Here is a 22,229-nt window from a genome sequence, read left to right as displayed (position 1 = left end):
TGGATCCCTTGAGAAGAATATATCTGCTTTCTTTGTCCTGAATATGGGAAATATATGTAAAGGAAAGGCCTTTCTGAATCCCGATGCTAACACCCCTGGAGGCCGAGGAACCAGAACCACAATGATACCATTGCAAGAATAAGGAATAGGAGAGGTTCGGGTACCTATCAAACTTAAAGTGTGTCTCTTGTAGCATAAGAACCGAACATTTTATAGACTTAAGATATGAGAAGATTTGGCTACGTTTGGAGGGGGAGTGGAAACCCTTCACATTAAAGGATGCAACACATACACTCACCTAAAGAATTATTAGGAACACCATACTAATACGGTGTTGGACCCCCTTTTGCCTTCAGAACTGCCTTAATTCTACGTGACATTGATTCAACAAGGTGCTGATAGCATTCTTTAGAAATATTGGCCCATATTGATAGGATAGCATCTTGCAGTTGATGGAGATTTGAGGGATGCACACATGCAGGGCACGAAGCTCCCATTCCACCACATCCCAAAGATGCTCTATTGGGTTGAGATCTGGTGACTGTGGGGGCCATTTTAGTACAGTGAACTCATTGTCATGTTCAAGAAACCAATTTGAAATGATTCGAGCTTTGTGACATGGTGCATTATCCTGCTGGAAGTAGCCATCAGAGGATGGATACATGTTCTCATTCTGTTTACGCCAAATTCGGACTCTACCATTTGAATGTCTCAACAGAAATCGAGACTCATCAGACCAGGCAACATTTTTCCAGTCTTCAACAGTCCAATTTTGGTGAGCTCGTGCAAATTGTAGCCTCTTTTTCCTATTTGTAGTGGAGATGAGTGGTACCCGGTGGGGTCTTCTGCTGTTGTAGCCCATCCGCCTCAAGGTTGTGCGTGTTGTGGCTTCACAAATGCTTTGCTGCATATCTCGGTTGTAACGAGTTGTTATTTCAGTCAACATTGCTCTTCTATCAGCTTGAATCAGTCGGCCCATTCTCCTCTGACCTCTAGCATCCACAAGGCATTTTTGCCCACAGGACTGCCGCATACTGGATGTTTTTCCCTTTTCACACCATTCTTTGTAAACCCTAGAAATGGTTGTGCGTGAAAATCCGAGTAACTGAGCAGATTGTGAAATACTCAGACCGTCCCGTCTGGAACCAACAACCATGCCACACTCAAAATTGCTTAAATCCCCTTTCTTTGTCATTCTGACATTCAGTTTGGAGTTCAGGAGATTGTCTTGACCAGGACCACACCCCTAAATGCATTGAAGCAACTGCCATGTGATTGGTTGACTAGATAATTGCATTAATGAGAAATAGAACAGGTGTTCCTAACAATTCTTTAAGTGAGTGTATATCTGCCATCATTTTTTAAATATAGATGGAGAAAGTACATTTGTTCCCTAAGTGATCTGTCATTGAGTGTGAATATTCTCCCTGGGTACCTGGCCTCCCAAGGTGGAGCAGCGAATTCTCCCGAAGAAACCAAGTCATGGGCAATCTTCCAATTTTCAATCGGCAGTGGAGACAGCTTGAGGTGGTCAAACACTTTGTCCAGGTCACTATATGATGAAATAGACATGCGGGTCCTTCATAGACAGTTTGTCGGATTCGACAGAATCCGACAAACTGTTTTGGTTGACACAGGGACTTCAGGTGACCAGGTCTCGTGGAGCTCTGCTGCAGTGGAAAATGGGCTGGCCTTGGATTTTTGAGCCAACAAATGGTCCTCTCGAGCAGTTGTCTTGCGGGGTCAGCCTGACCTGGCCTTGTCCAAAACGTCTCCAGTCTCTTCAAATCTTTTTTTTATCCTCTGAACTTGATGCTGAGACACATTGAAGGTGTCTGCCACATCAGCAGTGGATCTGGTCTTCAGCCTCTTGATAATCAACACTTTAGTCTCCGGGTGAATCTTAGGCATGTTTGCAGTTGATGTGAAGGTCTAGTGTATTGGGGTTCTTTTTATACACACCTGAGACCTAATTGATCCATTATTAGTCACAGGTGAAGCTCATATGACAAGGCGACAACACTTATGTCTTGGCAAAAATTGACTCAATGGGCTTTACCAAGCTGTGAATATTAGAATACTTTTTGTCAGTTTCGTTTTGCACTGAAACATTATTACAAAAGCTGTTGGGATTAAAATGACCCATTTCTTGTAACAAAATCTTGATTAGAAATATATTTTAGCGGCACTTCAGGTCAATTTGTACACAAGCGACAAGACTTTTGTCAGGGACTGTACTTATAATATACTTTTATAATGAGTCAAAAACACATAGATCTATATAGTGATCACCTGGAAGTCAGGGGCCTAGAGGCTAGGGGCTTACTAGGGCCAATTTTATATAGGGTAAGGTTCCGGACGGGGTCGCTCTTATCAGGGCGGGTGGTCTGTGGTTAGGCTATCAGGGCCACAATAGCATCCCCCTGTAGGGCAATATCAGGGACAGTTCTTTGCCCACCCTGTCCTTCAATACCACATCATCATCTAGCCCAGTGATAGATGGTTTTTGCTTTCCCTCCGGGATTCATGGATGTTCACTGGAACCCCCCGGATTGTGGTAGGACATATTGTTTCTGATTTGGTGCCGCCGAGCACCTGATTTAGTGCCGCCGAGCACTTGTTTTTGCATACCACATCTATGCTTTTTGCTTAAAGGAGTTCTGCACTTTGTTTTAACTGATGATCTATACACTGGATAGATCATCAGCATCTGATCGGCGGGGGTCCGACACCCGGGACCCTCGCCGATCAGCTGTTTGAGAAGGCAGCAGCGCCGCGGCCTTCTCGCTGTTTACCGCTGGCCCAGTGACGTCACGACTAGTAACAACTAGCGTGAGCGGGGCTAAGCTCTGTTCACTTGAATGGAGCTTAGCCGCGCCCACGCTAGTTGATACTAGTCGTGACGTCACTGTGCCGGCGGTAAACAGTGAGAAGGCCGCACCGCTGCTGGAGCGCCGCTGCCTTCTGAAACAGCTGTTCGGCGGGGGTCCTGGGCGTCGGACCCTCGCCGATCAGATGCTGATGATCCATCCAGAGGATAGATCATCAGTTAAAACAAAGTGCAGAACCCCTTTAACTTTAATAATTAAATTTATTTTCATTTTGAGGGATATCTTTTCCATTCACACATCCGCAAAATAGCTCCGCATCCATTTCACAATTTTGCGGAATGGGTGCCGACCCATTCATTTTCAATGGGGCCGGAATGTGCTGTCCGCATCCGCATTTGCGGATCCGCACTTCCGCATCTGTGCTTCTGTTTCTGCAAAAAAATAGAACATGTCCTATTCTTGTCCGCAATTGAAGACAAGGTTAGGCATTTTCTGTTATAGTGCTGGCGATGTGCGGTCCACAAATTGCGGAATGCAAATTGCCGGTGTCCGAGTTTTGCGGATCTGCAAAACACTTATGGACGTGTGAATGGACCCTCATAGTAAAATTATTAAAAGCTACGTTTTATCTTTATGTATATTCTAATGGATTGCCTTCCTTGTACAATGTTATAATATACTTTCTATGTTAGAAAGTATATTATAGTGCATTTGTATTGTGCGGCAGTTGTGTGCGGTTCTGCTGCGAAACTGCAGGTATATAGAGGGACAAGCGTTATTGGAACAAATAATTTCTACTGGTGTGATATACCAGTCGCCCCCCAAAAAAACTGATTGAAGTGGGGTGTTATATACCAATATACTTTCTTTATAGTGCATTTGGGTACTGTATAGTGCATTTGCGCATGCGCGTACGCGAAAATAATATTGCTGATATTTCGCATTGAAAAAAAGAATGAATGGAGATCGCAAATTCGAATAATACATCTGGTATGTCACTGTCCATGTTGTGGGACTATTTGTGCACTTCTAGTAATTATTTCTTGGCTGCAAATATGAGCTGAAGGTTTTTCAGGTTCGCCTGCCATTAAAATGAATGGGACCCGCTGCGAACTTGCGGTTCGCGAACATTTGATCGCGTTAGTGCGATCGCATTCGCGAACCGTCCCGGCAGATGTTCGTCCATCACTACTTGCTATACTAAGTGGGCTTCTGAATAAGTGGAGTTTAAAGAACCAGAGTGCTAAGACAAGGAGCAAGTAACCAAGATTTGCTAGATTTTCCTTGTGTATTGTTGGCTTGATTCTAGCTAGTCCTCTAACTACAGCAGACAGGGTCTAATCCTAACTCATATTCACAGTTTTCCTTCTTTACTGTTCATCCCCATTTAAACATGTGCTCCATGGACAATGCTACTAAGTGTGTGTCCTGTGCAATGTATGCACTAGATGCAATCAAGTTGCATATTTGGAAGCCCAGTTCTTAGATCTAAATAAGCAGCTTGAAATACTTAGGGGCATTGCAAAACTGGAGAGAGGCTTAGACCACACTGTGCAGGCACTGACTTTGGTCAGTGAAAAGGAGGTAGGAGGAGAAGGGAAAGATCAGGACTATCAGATCAGCAGTTGGGTTAATGTAGGAAGAAGGGGTAGAGGGAAAAGGGAGGCTAGTCCTGATCTGGAACGCCCTAGTAAATATGCCTGTTTGGCATGACCCGGCGGTCATGGTACAAGTTGGCACCAATGAGAAAACCAGGGGGTGATGGAAGATCTTTAGAAATTATTTTAGGGAACAGCAGTGAAGCTTAAGTCCAGGACCTCCAAGGTAGTGTTTTCAGAAATACTACCAGTGCCACGAGTGTCACCAGAAAGACAAGGAGAGTTAAACAAGTGTCTCAGAAGCTGGTGCAGGAAAGAAGGGTTTGGGTTCATGGAGAACTACAGGTTCTACAGTAGGAACGGGCTGCACCTTAATGGGGAGGGTGAACCTGCTCTGGGGGAAAAATTGGTTAGATAGCTGGAGGAGCTTTTAAACTAGGATCTAGGGGGAGGGTGGGGGATCATATTAATAAGGGGGTAGATAGTGTAGATAGAAAGTGGGATATAGGAGGGGACAGTGGGGATTTAGTGGGGGCTGGGGTTAGTGAGGAAAGTAGGGAGAAGACTGGGCAGAACTATACACCAATGAAATATAGAATTGCTGGTAACAAGAACCTGTTACATAGAAACATCAACCAAGGTAACCCAAAAATCCCAGATATTCACTTTACAGGTAATAGTAATTTAAAATGTATTTTCACAAGTGACAGAAGTCTAGCTAGCAAAATAGGGGAGCTGGAGGCTATGGTACTAGAAGAACACATAGCTATAGTTGGTGTGGCTGAGACATGGTTGGACTCTTCGCATGAGTGGGCTGTAAACATTGCAGGTTTTACACTATTTAGGGTCAATGGAAAAGGTGGTGGTGTGTGCCTATATATGAGGAGTGATCTGAAGACAAGTGTGAAAGAGGCAATTATGGGTGAGAATGGTGAGGATGTTGAAACGTTATGGCTGGAATTTCAAAGGGATATAAACACTGAAAAAATAATACTTGGTGTAATCTATAGACCCCCTAACATCACAGAGGAGTTAGAAATGCAACTGTATAACCAAATAGAGCGGGCTGCACAGGCTGGTACATTGGTCATAATGGGAGATTTTAACTTCCTAGACATTGACTGGGTCATAGTTCTGCGTCAACCGCAAAGGGAAGAAGATTCTTCCATTTGCAGTAGGACCATGGGCCAGTTTGTAGAAGCTCCCACTAGGGGCAATGCTCTGTTGGATCTGGTAATTTCTAATGATGCAGAGCTTATTGGAAATGTTACTGTCCGAGAAACACTAGGTAATAGTGACCACAATATAATTATATTCCCCATAAACTATAATAAGCAAATTCTGTCAGGCAGAGCAAAGACACTGAATTTTAAAAAGGCTAATTTCCCAGGGTTGAGGGCAGCATTTCAGGTCATAGACTGGGAACAGCTACTGTCACATAATAATACTGAGGATAAATGGGGAGCTTTAAATCCACATTGAGTAATTGCACTAAAAAATGTGTTCGTTTAGTTAACAAGTATAAACGGCTAAAATTAAACCCCCCCATGGTTTAGAGCTACTGTAAAAAAGGCAATAAAAGACAAAAAAAGGGCAAAAATACAAATCTGAGGGGTCAGCTATAACGTTTGACGTTTAGAAAGGGCTTAATAAAATCTGTAAAAAGGAGATAAAATTAGCAAAAATGCAGAAAAACGAACAGCAGGTGGCAAAAGAGAGCAAAACATATCCCCCAAATTCTTTAAATATATAAATGCTAAAAAAACAAGATCAGAGCAGGTAGATCCTCTAAATAATGGTAAAGGGTGGGGTAGTCACCAAAGATAAGGAAAAGGCAGAGTTACTAAATGTTTTTTTTAGCTCTGTACATACAAAAGATAAGAAAGGAGCTGATATCTGTGGTGCTGGGGCTGTTAGTACATCCAGTAATATACTCAATTGGCTAACTGTAGATATGGTCCAACCCTCCCTACCCAACTAAAGCCCAGTACCCCCCTCCCCCTACCCAAGCGATGGAGCGGATCCCAACTCCAAGATTGGACATCTTATTAACATGTCAAAGGCACATCCATTGGTGTACACCTCCTGTCTGTGTATCAGACCTCTGCACACCCGACCTGCGTAGTAATACACACCTTCATACAGCATACATCCAGAGTAAATTAGGATAGAGGAGATAGAGAGCCTACATAAACCAATACTGCGCCTCTTCCTACCTCGTAGTCCAACTACGAGGAAAGACTAAACCGGACACTGTAGCCTGCATTTCTCCCAGTTATCCCATATTTTGTCATACTTCCCAGCACAGTTTCTTTTAACATACACACTTTTCTCTAAGCGTAATATCTCTGACATTCTATTGAGGAATTCTCCCCTAGTCGGAGATTGAGGTCTAAGCCAAAATCTAGCTATGAGTTTCCTAGCTTGAAATAGTAGACGCTGTACTCCCAAACGATGATGACGATTTTTGATGTCTAATATCCCGACCACACACGCTCTCGGACCAGGCGGAACTGCAATATTATATGCGTCTTTTATTAGGGCTAAAACCGCGGACCAAAAGTTCCGGAGCTCCGCACAATCCCAGAACATGTGCAACAAGGATGCAGGACTCCTGCCACATCTAGGACAATCCGCACCTTCCCGAACACCTATCCGGCATAAAAACTCTGGCGTCCTATACACCCGATGTATTAAAAACAGCTGGGACATACGCTGCCCCTCGCAAACTGACAGTTGTGGAGTGAGCGCCAAAAGCGATTTCCACTGCTCTTCTGAGATCGGCCCGACCTCCCTTTCCCATTTAGATTTGACTGCTAAGACCCCTTGCTTCAATGACTTCACATACAAGTTCCTATAGATAGAGGATATCAGACCGCTCGATGAGCTGTTTGTGAGGAGTTGGTGAAACAACGGGACCACAGTGCATTTCAACGACACAGATTTAGCCTGTGTCTGAAAGGCATGACGAAGTTGTAAAAATTTATAGAAGGCCGAGTGCGGGAGACCAAATTCATTTCTCAGCTGTTCAAAGGACTTGAAAACAGCAGCACTCTGAAGTTGACATAAATATCTCACTCCTTTGCGCTCCCACGGTGAAAAGCCATCTAACTGGAATATTTCAGGAAGGTGCGGATTCCTCCAGATAGGGGAAAACTGCGTAAACCCCTGAACTGATAACAGCGCCCGGCTTTTTTGCCAAAACTTATACATCATAAAAAGTGTGGGGTGCCCCGACAGCTTACCTACAATTCCGCTATTTTCCAAAAGAGCCACTGGAGAACTGTGCCCAATAATATGTGCCACCAATCTGGCCGAGGCAACATCTCCAGGAGTTCTTCCCCATCCCCTCAACTGTTGCAGCTGGGCCGAGATGTAATACAACCATGCATTCTTCTCCATGCGCCACTACGCGAAGCTTGGCCAGATACATCATGGAGTACGGGATTTGTAGATTCCGAAGGCGTCTTTTCACATCCATGAACTTGACTCTCTTCCGTTGGACCTCTGCCGAGAAGTCTGGATAAATTGCAATTTTGCTTCCATTGATCAGTAGCTCCGGATGATCTCTTGCTTTTTTAAGGATAGTGTCCCTGTCCCTGAAGTGTAGCAGCTTCATTAGAACTGGACGCGGTGGGGCCCCTGGTGGCGGAGCGCGAAACGGCACTCTGTGCGCCCTTTCAATAGCAAACGTCCTGGACAACAAGTCCTTGCCAATTTTAATTGTAATCCAATCTTCAAAAAAGGATACTGGATCAGGACCTTCAGCTTTCTCGGGGACCCCCACCAACCGGAGATTGTTCCTTCTTGAACGATTCTCTAGGTCGTCCGCTTTTGACATCAACAGGGTTACATTGTGGATAACCCTGCCCAGATCTCTTTTAACAGGAGGCAGTTGATCCTCCACTGTGCTCACTCTGGCTTCAACCTCAGTCATCCTATCCGTGACTTTTTTAAGGTCTTGGCAGAGAAAGGAGACACTTTCTTGCAGGCTTCCCATGTTAGCGGTGAGAAGAGCAAGTGAGTTATTGCTTTGCTGGACTGCCTTGAATATATCTTTAAAAGTAGGCTCACCAGTAAGTTCATCAGGCTGTCCCAACTGTGTACAGTCGTGGCCAAAAGTTTTGAGAATTACATAAATATTGGAAATTGGAAAAGTTGCTGCTTAAGCTTTTATAATAGCAATTTGCATATACTCCAGAATGTTATGAAGAGTGATCAGATGAATTACATAGTCCTTCTTTGCCATGAAAATTAACTTAATCCCAAAAAAACCTTTCCACTGCATTTCATTGCTGTCATTAAAGGACCTGCTGAGATCATTTCAGTAATCGTCTTGTTAACTCAGGTGAGAATGTTGACGAGCACAGGGCTGGAGATCATTATGTCAGGCTGATTGGGTTAAAATGGCAGACTTGACATGTTAAAAGGAGGGTGATGCTTGAAATCATTGTTCTTCCATTGTTAACCATGGTGACCTGCAAAGAAACACGTGCAGCCATCATTGCGTTGCATAAAAATGGCTTCACAGGCAAGGATATTGTGGCTACTAAGATTGCACCTCAATCAACAATTTATAGGATCATCAAGAACTTCAAGGAAAGAGGTTCAATTCTTGTTAAGAAGGCTTGAGGGCGTCCAAGAAAGTCCAGCAAGCGCCAGGATCGTCTCCTAAAGAGGATTCAGCTGCGGGATCGGAGTGCCACCAGTGCAGAGCTTGCTCAGGAATGGCAGCAGGCAGGTGTGAGCGCATCTGCACGCACAGTGAGGCGAAGACTTTTGGAAGATGGCCTGGTGTCAAGAAGGGCAGCAAAGAAGCCACTTCTCTCCAAAAAAAACATCAGGGAGAGATTGATCTTCTGCAGAAAGTATGGTGAATGGACTGCTGATGACTGGGGCAAAGTCATATTCTCAGATGATGCCTCTTTCCGATTGTTTGGGGCATCTGAAAAAAGGCTTGTCCGGAGAAGAAAAGGTGAGCGCTACCATCAGTCCTGTGTCATGCCAACAGTAAAGCATCCTGAGACCATTCATGTGTGGGGTTGCTTCTCATCCAAGGGAGTGGGCTCACTCACAATTTTGCCCCAAAACACAGCCATGAATAAAGAATGGTACCAAAACACCCTCCAACAGCAACTTCTTCCAACAATCCAACAATAGTTTGGTGAAGAACAATGCATTTTCCAGCACGATGGAGCCCGATGCCATAAGGCAAAAGGGATAACTAAGTGGCTCGGGGACCAAAACGTTGACATTTTGGGTCCATGGCCTGGAAACTCCCCAGATCTTAATCCCATTGAGAACTTGTGGTCAATCCTCAAGAGGCAGGTGGACAAACAAAAAGCCACTAATTCTGACAAACTCCAAGAAGTGATTATGAAAGAATGGGTTGCTATCAGTCAGGAATTGGCCCAGAAGTTGATTGAGAGCATGCCCAGTCGAATTGCAGAGGTCCTGAAAAAGAAGGGCCAACACTGCAAATACTGACTTTTTGCATAAATGTCATGTAATTGTCGATAAAAGCCTTTGAAACGTATGAAGTGCGTGTAATTATATTTCACTACATCACAGAAACAACTGAAACAAAGATCTAAAAACTGTTTAGCAGCAAACTTTGTGAAAACTAATATTTGTGTCATTCTCAAAACTTTTGGCCACGACTGTATGCTGAGGACATAGCGATCCAAGGCCACTAGGTGGAGCTGTTGGATCAGAGGCTACAGCTCCAGCAATCTCCTCTGCTTGTAACTGCTTGCGATTTTGTCCCAGTGTCGGCCATTCTGAGGCTTTCACCCTCTCATCTGTCTCCCCTCATGTATCGGTGGACGATGGAGGCGTCTCAGATGGAGGTAGGCTTGTGGCTGAGCGGGCATATTTGCCCAAGCGGGCCGCCAGGTCTGCGGCCCGCACCTCCGATGCGGCGCCATCTTGCTTGACCGGCGTGGACACGCCGGCCTCCTTCAGCTCCCTCTCCTTTCTGCCAGTACGAGTCATGGCGCTCTGTACACGGCCAGCACACTCTCCTGAGCCCCCCAGTAAAAGTTAAAGCAGCGGCGCTTGCTGCAGAGACAGTATTCCTCAGGATAGCCGGCGGCAGGTCAGGAGCTCCCCTCAGGCACGTCCGCTCACATGCCCGACCAGGCCACGCCCCCCCATATGGTAAATATAGTAATTAATTTGGGTCCAGCTCTATCCACCTCCCTGGTGAGTCCTAAATATATGTTTGTGTGTACATATCTGTGTCTTGTCATCTACAGCCTTTGAAGTTGCCTTCTAGATAGTTACACCTCAGCATCTCGAGATAACACAGGGCTGGCATCATAAAAGAGTTATGAATCTAGCCATACTCAGATTCCCCATGTGACATCAGAGGATGGGGGATAGATATGGAAAGAGAAAGTTGATAAGGTATTAAATAATACAGGATTGGGTGTCATTTCTTGGGGTTCATGGAAGTGATGAAGATTTGTCCTGGTTTTCTGCCTGCCCCAGCACTGTAGCCTATGTGAAGGTTAGGTGTCTGGTTTATTTTATTTTATTTTAAGAAACTGTTGCACATTGTATTTTTGTATGTCTTTTGTTACACCCTCTTTTGCATATACAGTGAGGAACAGAAGTATTTGAACACCGTGCGATTTTGCAAGTTCTCCCACTTAGAAATTATGGAGTGGTCTGAAATTCACATTGCAGGTGCATTCCCACTGTGAGAGACAGAATAAAAAATAAATAAAAATAAGGAAATCACATTGTATGATTTTTAAAGAATTTATTTGTCTTGCACTGCTGAACATAAGTATTTGAACACCTAAGAAACAGCAAGAATTCTGGTTCTCAAAGACCTCTTACTTTGCCTTTAAAAAGTACACCTCTACTCCACTCATTAATCTAACTTAGTAGCACCTTTCAGAGCTCTTTAAAGACCCCTGTCCATCCCACAGTTTGTCAAGCGCCAACTACTACCATGGGAAAGACCAAAGAGCTGTCAAAAGACATCAGAGACAAAATTGTGGACCTCCACAAGGCTGTAAAGGGCTACGGGGCAATTGCCAAGCAGCTTGGTGAAAATAGATCAACTGTTGGAGCAATTGTTAGAAAATGGAAGAGGCTAAAGATGACTGTCAGTCTCCTTCGGACTGGGGCTCCATGCAAGATCTCACCTTGTGGGGTATCAATGATGATAAGAAAGGTGAGTAATCAGCCCAGAACTCCAAGGGAGGAGCTGGTCAATGACATGAAGAGAGCTGGGACCACAGTTTCAAAGTTCACTGTCGGTAGAACACTACACCGTCAGGGTTTCAAATCATGCATTGCAGGGAAGTTTCCCCTGCTCAAGTCTTCACATGTCCAAGCCCGTCTGAAGTTTGCTAATGACCATCTGGATGATCCAGAGGAGGCATGGGAGAAAGTCATGTGGTTAGAGACCAAAGTAGAACTTTTTCATCTAAAATTCACTTGTCATGTTTGAAGAAAAAAGAAGGATTAGTTGCATCCCAAGAACACCCTACTGTGAAGCATGGGGGTGGTAACATCATACTTTGGGGGTGCTTTTCTGCAAAGGGGACAGGACGACTGCACTGTATTAAGGAGAGGATGAATGGGGACATTTATTGTGAGATTTTGAGCAACAACCTCCTTCCCTCAGTTAGAGCATTGAAGATGGGTCGTGGCTGGGTCTTCCAACATGACAATGACACGAAGCACACAGCCTGGATAACCAAGGATGGGCTCCGTAAGAATCCTATCAAGGTCCTGGAGTGGCCTAGCCAGTCTCCAGACCAAAATCCAATAGAACATCTTTGGAGGGAGCTGAAACTCCGTGTTGCTCAGTGACAGCCCTGAAATCTGAAAGATCTAGAGGAGATCTGTGTGGAGGAGTGGGACAAAATCCCTGTTGCAGTGTGTGCAAACCTGGTCAATAACTACAGGAAATGTTTGACCTCTGTAATTGCAAACAAAGGCTTCTGTACCAAATATTAACACTGATTGAGGTGTTCAAATACTTATGTTCAGCAGTGCAAGACAAATACATTTTTAAAAAATCATACAATGTGATTTCCTTAAATTTATTTATTTATTCTGTCTCTCAGAATAGGAATGCACCTACAATGTGAATTTAGACCCCTCCATGATTTCTAACTGGGAGCACTTGCAAAATCGCAGGGTGTTCAAATACTTCTGTTCCTCGCTGTATATAAGCATTGTGACTCTTTTTGTCATATTACTATATTTTGGTCAGAGACCACTAATTGTCTCTAGATTGACACGTGCTCTGGGTTAACAGTATTAAAATTTAACGTTTATTATGTACCCATAAAATAATATCTACAACTCACACATTAAAATTGTCAGTGGTGCCTGTCTTATTGCACTGTTCTATGGTATAATTGTACTGTTAGGCCACTAGGGGGCACTAGAACTCTTTTCTCCAGTGATACCTGGGGTCAGATTTTACTAGTGGTCACAGTTATTTATATTGCGCACTGTTAGTTCCACAGTGCGCTCCTTTAACTAAGAGCGTCCTCCCTGGGCACTAAGTACTGACATACATATCATACGTATTGGCTTGACATGGCACTTCACTGCCTAAAATAACATATACAACACTCTGCCCCCCGACATGTTTCGCCAAGCTCCCTTGGCATCTTCAGGGGAATGGGCAGTGTTTGTATTGGGGGCGGGACTGGGCTTTTAAAACCTCCCAGCGTTTGTCATGACTGCATGGGCCAATAACCATCTCTATTACATATCCCCATGTTCTCCCAGTCATATTAAACTCCCATTAATTCATTTTGTCTTGTGTTCTTGAATGAATGAATCCACGTGCTAAGCGTGAAGCACATAGGGCTACCTGTTTAGATAATAGTATGGGAGGAAATTGTAGAATTTAAGTAACATAAACTTGGATTATATAGAGATAGGGAGTAACTGAAGGCTTTCTGTAAGAGTGTGAGCTCTTGAAACTAACTTTAGTGGTGGCAGTTTTGAGGTATTACTGGGGAATATTAATCATTTAGATAGATCAATTGTCTTTGTATTGGCTGCCCAGCTACAATCACACATCATGTGAACTCCACTGAGGGTGATCGTGACGATTATAGCCACATTTTATATTATTATTATTAGCCTTAAGAAAAAAAAAAGGAAAAAAATGATTTCTTATCCCAGACCTGAATATATGATTGTGTTTATTGGTTTCACTGGATCAGTCATTATAGCAGGTTTATATGGCAAATGAAGAACATGTATTATAATATTTAAGCAATTAGTCAGGAGCAAATTCCAGTTTGTGTTGTTGATTTAGGTGATATTCCTCCAATCACTTGGTTTATAGCAGGATTACACTCAGAACTGTGGTTGCTTGGAGAACCTGCAGTACAGAGACCGTGATTAATATTATACTATATCTGTTCATATGTAAATGAATAAGACATCTTACTCTTAAAACTACAAAGATAAAGGCTTGAATGGTTAACAGCACTTTACTAATTTGCGAGAGTACTACGGTATGAAGTATAATTCTCTAGATATGCAGTATAATAACTAGAGAAGCATTGTAATGACGCTGCCTTTAAAGAGTAGGTACAGATTGTCGAATGACTCATATGAAGGTGCGTGACTTTACCTTACATCAAATTTAATTAAAGGCGCCAATTCCTAATGCAAAAAGTTTACTAGTTTACTGTAGCATGCTAGTAATTCCCTTGACAGACTGCAATTCCCAGTACTACCGCTAGGTGGTCATACATAGACACATATACGATAGATATCTCATGACAGAGTATTATGAAACTTCTTTTATTTTAAAGGTAACAAAGTGTGCCACACATCTTGGAACATAGATATATACAGTAATAATGAGAAAATCAATTCTACCAGTTCAGAATTTGTATTGAATTTCCCAAAAAGCTTAAGAGAGATTAGTATGCTAGTCTGGGTTTCTAGGCAATATATTGTCTGGGGAAATACTCTTACTCAATAGGGAGAGCAATTAGTATGTGTAGTATGTGTGTGGAGAATTGTAGTCCAGGCAATGCCCCTCTGGGTTTCTGGGAGAGGTATTCAAATTAGCTTCCCTGAGCCTCTCTGATGTCAGCAGATGAAAGAGGTGCTAATTTTCATATATTTTCCCAAAAAATCCAGAGGAGCATTGAATAGCTTACTATACTGCTCATGCATGCTCAAGACCCTTCATAAGAAGAAATAGTACCCAAACCAAGGCCTCTCAGGCAGCCAAACAGTGTTTCTTATCTTAGCTCTTTTAAAGGGAAGTTCCCCAGAAAGAGCTGGATTCCTGGTATAAGACAGGTTTCATTTGCTTTCCTTTTAGAAAGGAAACTAACTAGTATGTCTCCAGGTGGGGATGCAACCATTAAAATAGATAAAAGATCTTATTATATAAAAAAAGCACTGATTGAACAGGTTCAGGCTACCACTTCAAAATCAGCAGATTAGAAGCCTTGGAAACTATTTAGTACATGTGAGAAATATTGTGTATATTACCCACCCAGACACCCAGAGGTCCACCCAAAACCTTTTAACTCTAAGAGCTGATTCTATTTCCTTTCTCTGATAAAGGCTTTTTGTCCTGAAAATGCTAGTTGTATCTGTGAGGCTGGCTTAGTTGTTTTCCTTACTTTGCTGTTTAAAAGGCTGAGCAATGACAGTCAGGAGACACTAAAGTTTATTTATCCTTTTGGACAGAAAGCTGAGTTACACATACTTTTTAAGTATAGATGTCTGTTTATCGGCCTGAAACAAATTGCTAAATATTTGGGTTTGTAAGAATTAAGTATATGCAAATCCATTCTACTAATTCGTAATTCACCGAAATGTGGTGGGTTTCAATTCAGACAAACCAGAGAGACCTCAAAATATAGTATTCAACTGAAAGTAAAACAAGGAAAGTGGAATATCCCACTTAGTATCACACTTCTTCTAGAAGGACATGAGAAGCAGAATGTTTCAAGAGACAATTGCCTTGTTTAGCTGACTGACCATAGAAGGTATTCTTTTTCATTAGGGAGAAAAAAAAAATGCATGATGAGTAATGTATGCCAGCTGACACTACTCTTGAATTGTAGGAACACACTATTATCATAGTTCTGCCAGATAGTTTTGCCTATAACAAAACCTCTACTTCCTTACTTTTGATACTATTACAATTACTGCTACTGTCAAATTTAACTGTCACCTATACTATTTCCACATGCTGCCAGTAGTTGTGCTGGTACAATTATGTAAAAGTGATGAGTGATTTTGTAGAATATTCGTCGAATATTCGCAAATTCGAATATTCCTTATAGTCAACTTTTTTTTTTATTTGAAAAATCGGCACGATAATGATCGCGTAATATGCGAATATTACGCGATCAATACGGGCGTGGGTCAAAAACAAATATATAGCACTATATTGAATATAGTGCTATGCAGTATATTCGTTTTTTAGAATATTCGTCATTTTTTTCCATCTGAAGTCATGATTCCTCCCTGCTTAAGGAGGAATCATGACTTCAGATGGAAAAATATGACGAATATTCAAAAAAATTAATATATAGCACTATGTTCAATATAGTGCTATATATTAGTTTTTGACCCACGTCTGTATTGATCGCATAATATTTGCATATTACGCCATCATTACCTTGCCGATTTTTAGAGTAAAAAAAAATTACGAATATTCTAAAAAATTAATATACAGTACTATATTCAATATAGTGCTATATATTCGTTTTTTAGAATATTCGTCAATGACGAATATTCTAATAAACTAATATATATCACAGAATTCGATATAGTGCTATATATTTGTTTTTTAGAATATTCAGCATTTTTTTCCATCTGAAGTCATGATTCCTTGACAAGCAATTTAAGCAGGGAGATGAAAAAAATGTAGAATATTCTAAAAAACTAATATATAGCACTATATTGAATATAGTGCTATAGATTCGTTTTTGACCCACGCCTGTATTGATCTTGTAAATTTCCATTATTTTTTTTTTCAAATATCATTTTTATTGAAATAGATAAGCCATATCCAATTGATACAATTCAAAATAGATGGTTACATTTACATTGATGCAGTATTACATATATTGTACATCCTTCACTTTGCAGTTGTTGCACATCTTGATGTTTTACGACATTAGTGCAACAATACATACATTATACATTCCATTACAATTGTTGCATATCTTGATGTTACACACAATTGCGCTATAACCTCTCAATGTCTATATGGACTATCCATTTTTTTTTTTCCCATTTAGACTCAACCCGCAACTTCTGTTTAACATACCTCAACTAACCCTCCCGCCCCCCCTCCCCCTCACTTCCAGGTCTTCTGTAATTTCAACACCTTCTCTAATGATCTAGCTACTGAATTTCCCTCTTCTCTTCAATCCACCTGTAACGTCCCTAGGGTGTTCCTTAGTCTCCTTTTCAAATACCACTCTGAGCCTGTGAATGGTTGCATAGTTTCCATCACCTCAGCAGTACTTAGGGCTACTCTTTAAATTTTCATATTACGTGATCATTACCTTGCCGATTTTTCAAGTAAAAAAAAATTATGAATATTCGAAAAACTAATATATAGCACTATATTCGAAATATTCGTGAATTCTTGAAGTTGCAATATTCACGATAAATATTCGTAATTCAAATATTAGCGCCCAACACTATTATGTTATTGATTGTTCTGTAGAAGTATATTGTCTTTGAATATATTCTTAGTATTTCTGCTTCTTACTACTGCGCAACTATAAATACTCACTTCTTCATTTTCACAGCCCTCCAAATATATCACCAATTCCATTGATTATGCCACCTTCAAAAAATAAACCAGTGCATTAACATATGGTGTTATCTATATGTATTAGAAGGATTGATGGCCCTAAAACAAGGGTGACAGAAAAGTTTTGAAAATAGGAATATAATTATTATTTCTCTACCTGTCTCTTTCATAACTTCTTCACCAGCATCTGAAAAAATAATATTGACATCAATTAATATATAAGTAACTTTAACATTTAATTGTCTTACTTAAAGGGGTTGTCCAGGTTCAGAGCTGAACCCGGGCATAACCCCTTCTTTGCTCATTCAGCATGAATGAGTGGGGCATTATAGCATGTATCGCTCAGGGCAAGGGCTTTATTGTTTTCTTTAGATCCGGTGACATACCGGGTCTCTTTATGGGAATGCAGCGCCATAGACCGCCCACAAGTGCCAGTGATGTCACCGGGATCACTGCTAGGTGGAAGCCTCCACCTAGCAGTGTAAAAAGGTAAACAAAAAAGCCCTTGCCCTGTGTGATGCTTCGATGTTGTTAAAGATGTGTGAATTTTATTCTATATTTTGTATCTGTAGGACTGTATTGAGTTAACTTTTTCTTCTTCAAGTGCCTCCCACCCCCCTCTTTGTTTCAAGACTAGAGAAGAGAGGGGGAAGGCAAAAAGCTGTGCTGTGAGAAGTGTCTGTTTTCTCATCTTTGTATAGGTGTATAGATTGTGGAGGAATGCATAAGCAAATCATATGACTTGATTATATGTATACACTGCCTATAGAGAAGCACCTCCTTGAAGTGTCACATATGACGTATGCAGTATTATTGTTAGGATAAACGCCATTACAAAATGGCGACGATAACCAAATGTTTACATTAGTTCACATTCCAAAGTAGTGCCCAGTGCGCAGAAGCCAGGGTGCTATCTTCTCTCTCTTATCTCTTCTTCCTTTTGAGCCAATGAAATAATGCCTGGGCCTCAGAAAGTACTGCCCTTTTCTGAAGATTTATATACCGCTTACTTTTTATAATAAATTAGAGATTGCTTTGACCAACTTCTGTGTCAGTGTCCAGTCTCTCAACCACGCGTGGATATTAACCCCTCGGGGGTACATTGATTTGGAGCACCAGAGTGCATCTCAAATGCTCTAATTTAGGGCTACTTTAACAATGTTACACTCATACAGGCTGAATGGGTGAAAAAGGGGTTATGTCCCGGTTCAGCTCTGAATCATTACAATTAATATTTTGTTAAAATAAAAAAATATAAATATTGTAGAGTATTTTAGTAAAGTCGTGTTCACCTCGCTGTTTTGTTTTCCATCTTTCTGATCTATCAGAAGTAAAGAAAAATTGAAAACAAATGGATCCTTTATTTTGAGCATAACTTTTTACTCATTTTGCAACCGTTTCAGTTCTTTCAGAGACCCGTTATTTTTAAGGGGATATAAAGTCCTGTGTTGAGGACTTTTTCTCCTGTCAAAAATAATGGATTTCTAATGATACTGACATAAGTGGATGCAAAATGAGCACAACAGATGCTAAAAATAAAGGATCCTTTTTTTTCTGTTCTATTGACGTTGATGTAAACACGGCCTAAGGTTTATCTCATTCCATAAATGTGTGATAATAAGAAACAGAAGGGGATAGTACACAAAAAATTGGACTTGAGATAGTTAATTCTGAAGTTTGAGAAGGTGAATTTCTAAAGTGAAATTGTAGGAAAAAATATAAAACTTTCTTTGAACAGCTAAAAAAAAGCTTTATAAAGTTTAAAACTATAAAAAAAACAATCAAAGAACAAAGATACATTTTAAATTTAAATTTTTTAATCAAGAATTGTATCCAATCTCTACTCACCTATTACACTTGGTATTAATCCATGATTTTCTCCACCTAATGGCCAGATAGCAAAAAAAATAAATATATAATTTAGCATATTAAAGAAATCTAATTTAATTTATACAGTACAGACCAAAAGTTTGGACACACCTTCTCATTCAAAGAGTTTTCTTTATTTTCATGACTATGAAGGCATCAAAACTATGACTTAACACATGTAGAATTATATACATAACAAACAAGTGTGAAACAACTGAAAATATGTCATATTCTAGGTTCTTCAAAGTAGCCACCATTTGCTTTTATTACTGCTTTGCACACTCTTGGCATTCTCTTGATGAGCTTCAAGAGGTAGTCACCTGAAATGGTCTTCCAACAGTCTTGAAGGAGTTCCCAGAGATGCTTAGCACTTGTTGGCCCTTTTGCCTTCACTCTGCGGTCCAGCTCACCCCAAACCATCTCGATTGGGTTCAGGTCCGGTGACTGTGGAGGGCAGGTCATCTGGCGCAGCACCCCATCACTCTCCTTCATGGTCAAATAGCCCTTACTTTCAAAGTTTTCCCAATTTTTCGGCTGACTGACTGACCTTCATTTCTTAAAGTAATGATGACCACTCGTTTTTCTTTACTTAGCTGCTTTTTTCTTGCCATAATACAAATTCTAACAGTCTATTCAGTAGGACTATCAGCTGTGTGTCCATCTGACTTCTCCTCAACGCAACTGATGGTCCCAACCCCATTTATAAGGCAAGAAATCCCACTTATTAAACCTGACAGGGCACACCTGTGAAGTGAAAACCATTTCAGGGGACTACCTCTTGAAGCTCATCAAGAGAATGCTAAGAGTGTGCAAAGCAGTAATCAAAGCAAAAGATGGCTACTTTGAAAAACTTAGAATATGACATATTTTCAGTTGTTTCACACTTGTTTGTTATGTATATAATTGCACATGTGTTAATTCATAGTTTTGATGCCTTCAGTGTGAATCTACAATTTTCATAGTTATGAAAATAAAGAAAACTCTTTGAATGAGAAGGTGTGTCCAAACTTTTGGTCTGTACTGTATATATATTTATATCTTTTAATTGTTACTATTTTTTCTTAAATACATCCAATTATACGTAGAGCATTTTATATTTAAAATATATTTTGACTTCTAAAAAATGTGCAAAATAAACATGGTAAGGGTGGGTTCACTTCAGCGTCATGTAATCCGTTATGGTTTTCCTTTGTAACATTGTTATAATGGAAAATAACGGAATCCATAAGATGGAAGTCAAAACGGAAGCCTTTAAGAGGCATTCCGTTTTAATCCTTCATAATACAAGTCTATGGGCAGTATAACAGATCCATTGTGCAGGAATCCCATCCTGCATAACGGAAACCAGGATGGATCCGTAATGCTGCCCATAGATTTGTATTATGATGGAAGTCAAAACAGAAACCTTTAAGACGCATTCCGTTTTGATCTGTCATAATAGAAGTCTATGGGAATCATAACGGATCCGTCTGGTTCCCGTTATGCAGAATGTACAAAAAAGTCCTATCGACAGGACTTTGTTTTCCGTCTTGCATAACGGGAACCAGATGGATCCGTTATGATACTCATAGACTTCTTTTATGACAGATCAAAACGGAATGCGTCTTAAAGGCTTCCGTTTTGACTTCCGTCTTATGGATTCCGTTATTTTCCGTTATAACCATGTTATAACGGAAAGCAATAATGGAATACATAACACTGATGTGAACCCAGCCTAATTATTGACACTTTTTTTTTTTCATAAAAGATGCCCTCAAAGTAAAATATACTGCTGCTTTCAAGACTTCAACTGCTTATGCTGCCACAACCATTTTTTTGCTATAATTACTACTATGTGACTATAATTATAAATTGTAATTATCATTAAAGTGGTTGTCTGGGTTCAGAGCTGAACCCAGACGTACCTATAATTTCACCCAGGCAGCCCCCCTGATGTTAGCTCTTTTATTTACAATAACACACTGCCAGGCGGAGGCTTCCGCCCAGCATTGTGTTCAGTGACGTCACTGGCTCTAATGTGCAGACTTTAGCTCTGCCCTAACCGTTTTACTAGGCTAGGGCAGCGCTAAAGCACGCCCATCAATGCCGGTGATGTCACTGGGCTCACTGCTGGGCGGAAGCCTGTTCGTCACCGGAACTCCAGAAAATGCCTTTGGCCTGTGCGATTTAGCACAGGGCAAAGGAGAGCATTGGAGCATAAACTGTTACGATGCTCCAGTCAGGGGGCTGCCTGGGTGAAAATGGGGATATGTCCGGTTTTAGCTCTAAACCCGGACAACCCCTTTAATGTCACTGCTGCCTACTATACCTGGTAAAAATTGTTACTATGTTTATCATTATGAAATATGTCTCCATTACTACTTTTACTACTATACGTTTGATAATATCATGCCACTCTTTATGTCAAATTGTCACAACTAGCTACTTTCACACTTGCGTTGTTTTTTCCGGTATTGAGTTCCAGCAGAGGACCTCAATACTGGAACTAAACTGATTTGTTTTGATTTGATTTTACATGTCAGGATGCATCTATTCCATAAAAACGGAAATAAACGGATCCGTCACTAAATACATTGAAAGTCAATTGGTGACAGATCCAGTTTTTTAGTCTCCATAATTAGAAGATCCTTCACCATTGACTTACATTGTTTTCAGTGCTGAATCAGTTTTTTTCCAATAATGCAGTTTGCGGCTGTGTTTTGTCTGGTCACAAAACTGATTGCTGACTGAACTTAAGACATCCTGATGCCTCCTGAATGGATCTTTTTTCATTCAGAAACTTTTTTTTCCTGCCGAATCTGAATACTGGAAAACAATGCAAGTGTGAAAGTAGCTTTAGTGTACTGTTAACGCTATTTTTACTACTATAAAATCATTGACAACTGCATTGTTAGCGATACTGTAACTTACACTACTTCCAAAAATACATTTCTGTAATTACTCACTTATTGAATTTTTCAGATCTCCTGCTGTTTCACCAATTCCTTTTACTAACTCACCTTCAAAAAGAAAGAAACAAACAAACACGTACAGTACTTTAATATGGTAAAGTCTATGTGATTTATTTCCTACCTACATGAAGATAAAACATATGTGTTTTTATGGCCTACAAAAAGTTACCATACTTTATTTAAATCATTT

At 40.8% G+C, this 22,229-nt stretch overlaps 1 protein-coding gene across 1 annotated transcript in view; it reads right to left on the bottom strand.

Moving 5' to 3' along the window:
• Positions 1-13,596: 13,596 nt before the first annotated feature.
• LOC120985791 overlaps positions 13,597-22,229 on the bottom strand; it is a 79,997-nt gene continuing 71,364 nt past the window's right edge. Inside the window, exons 20-24 of the mRNA XM_040413974.1 lie at positions 22,034-22,087; positions 19,068-19,106; positions 17,377-17,406; positions 17,199-17,252; positions 13,597-13,796 (exon numbers count right to left, since the gene is read on the bottom strand). Of these exons, the coding sequence (XP_040269908.1) occupies positions 17,209-17,252; positions 17,377-17,406; positions 19,068-19,106; positions 22,034-22,087 (167 nt within the window). The 3' untranslated portion in view covers positions 13,597-13,796; positions 17,199-17,208. The remainder of the gene's footprint in view (positions 13,797-17,198; positions 17,253-17,376; positions 17,407-19,067; positions 19,107-22,033; positions 22,088-22,229) is intronic.

Source organism: Bufo bufo, chromosome 1 (assembly GCF_905171765.1).
Source record: "Bufo bufo chromosome 1, aBufBuf1.1, whole genome shotgun sequence".
NCBI classification, from domain to species: Eukaryota; Metazoa; Chordata; class Amphibia; order Anura; family Bufonidae; genus Bufo; species Bufo bufo.
Note: the sequence above shows the minus strand (reverse complement) of the source record. Positions and strands in the feature narration are given on the sequence as shown.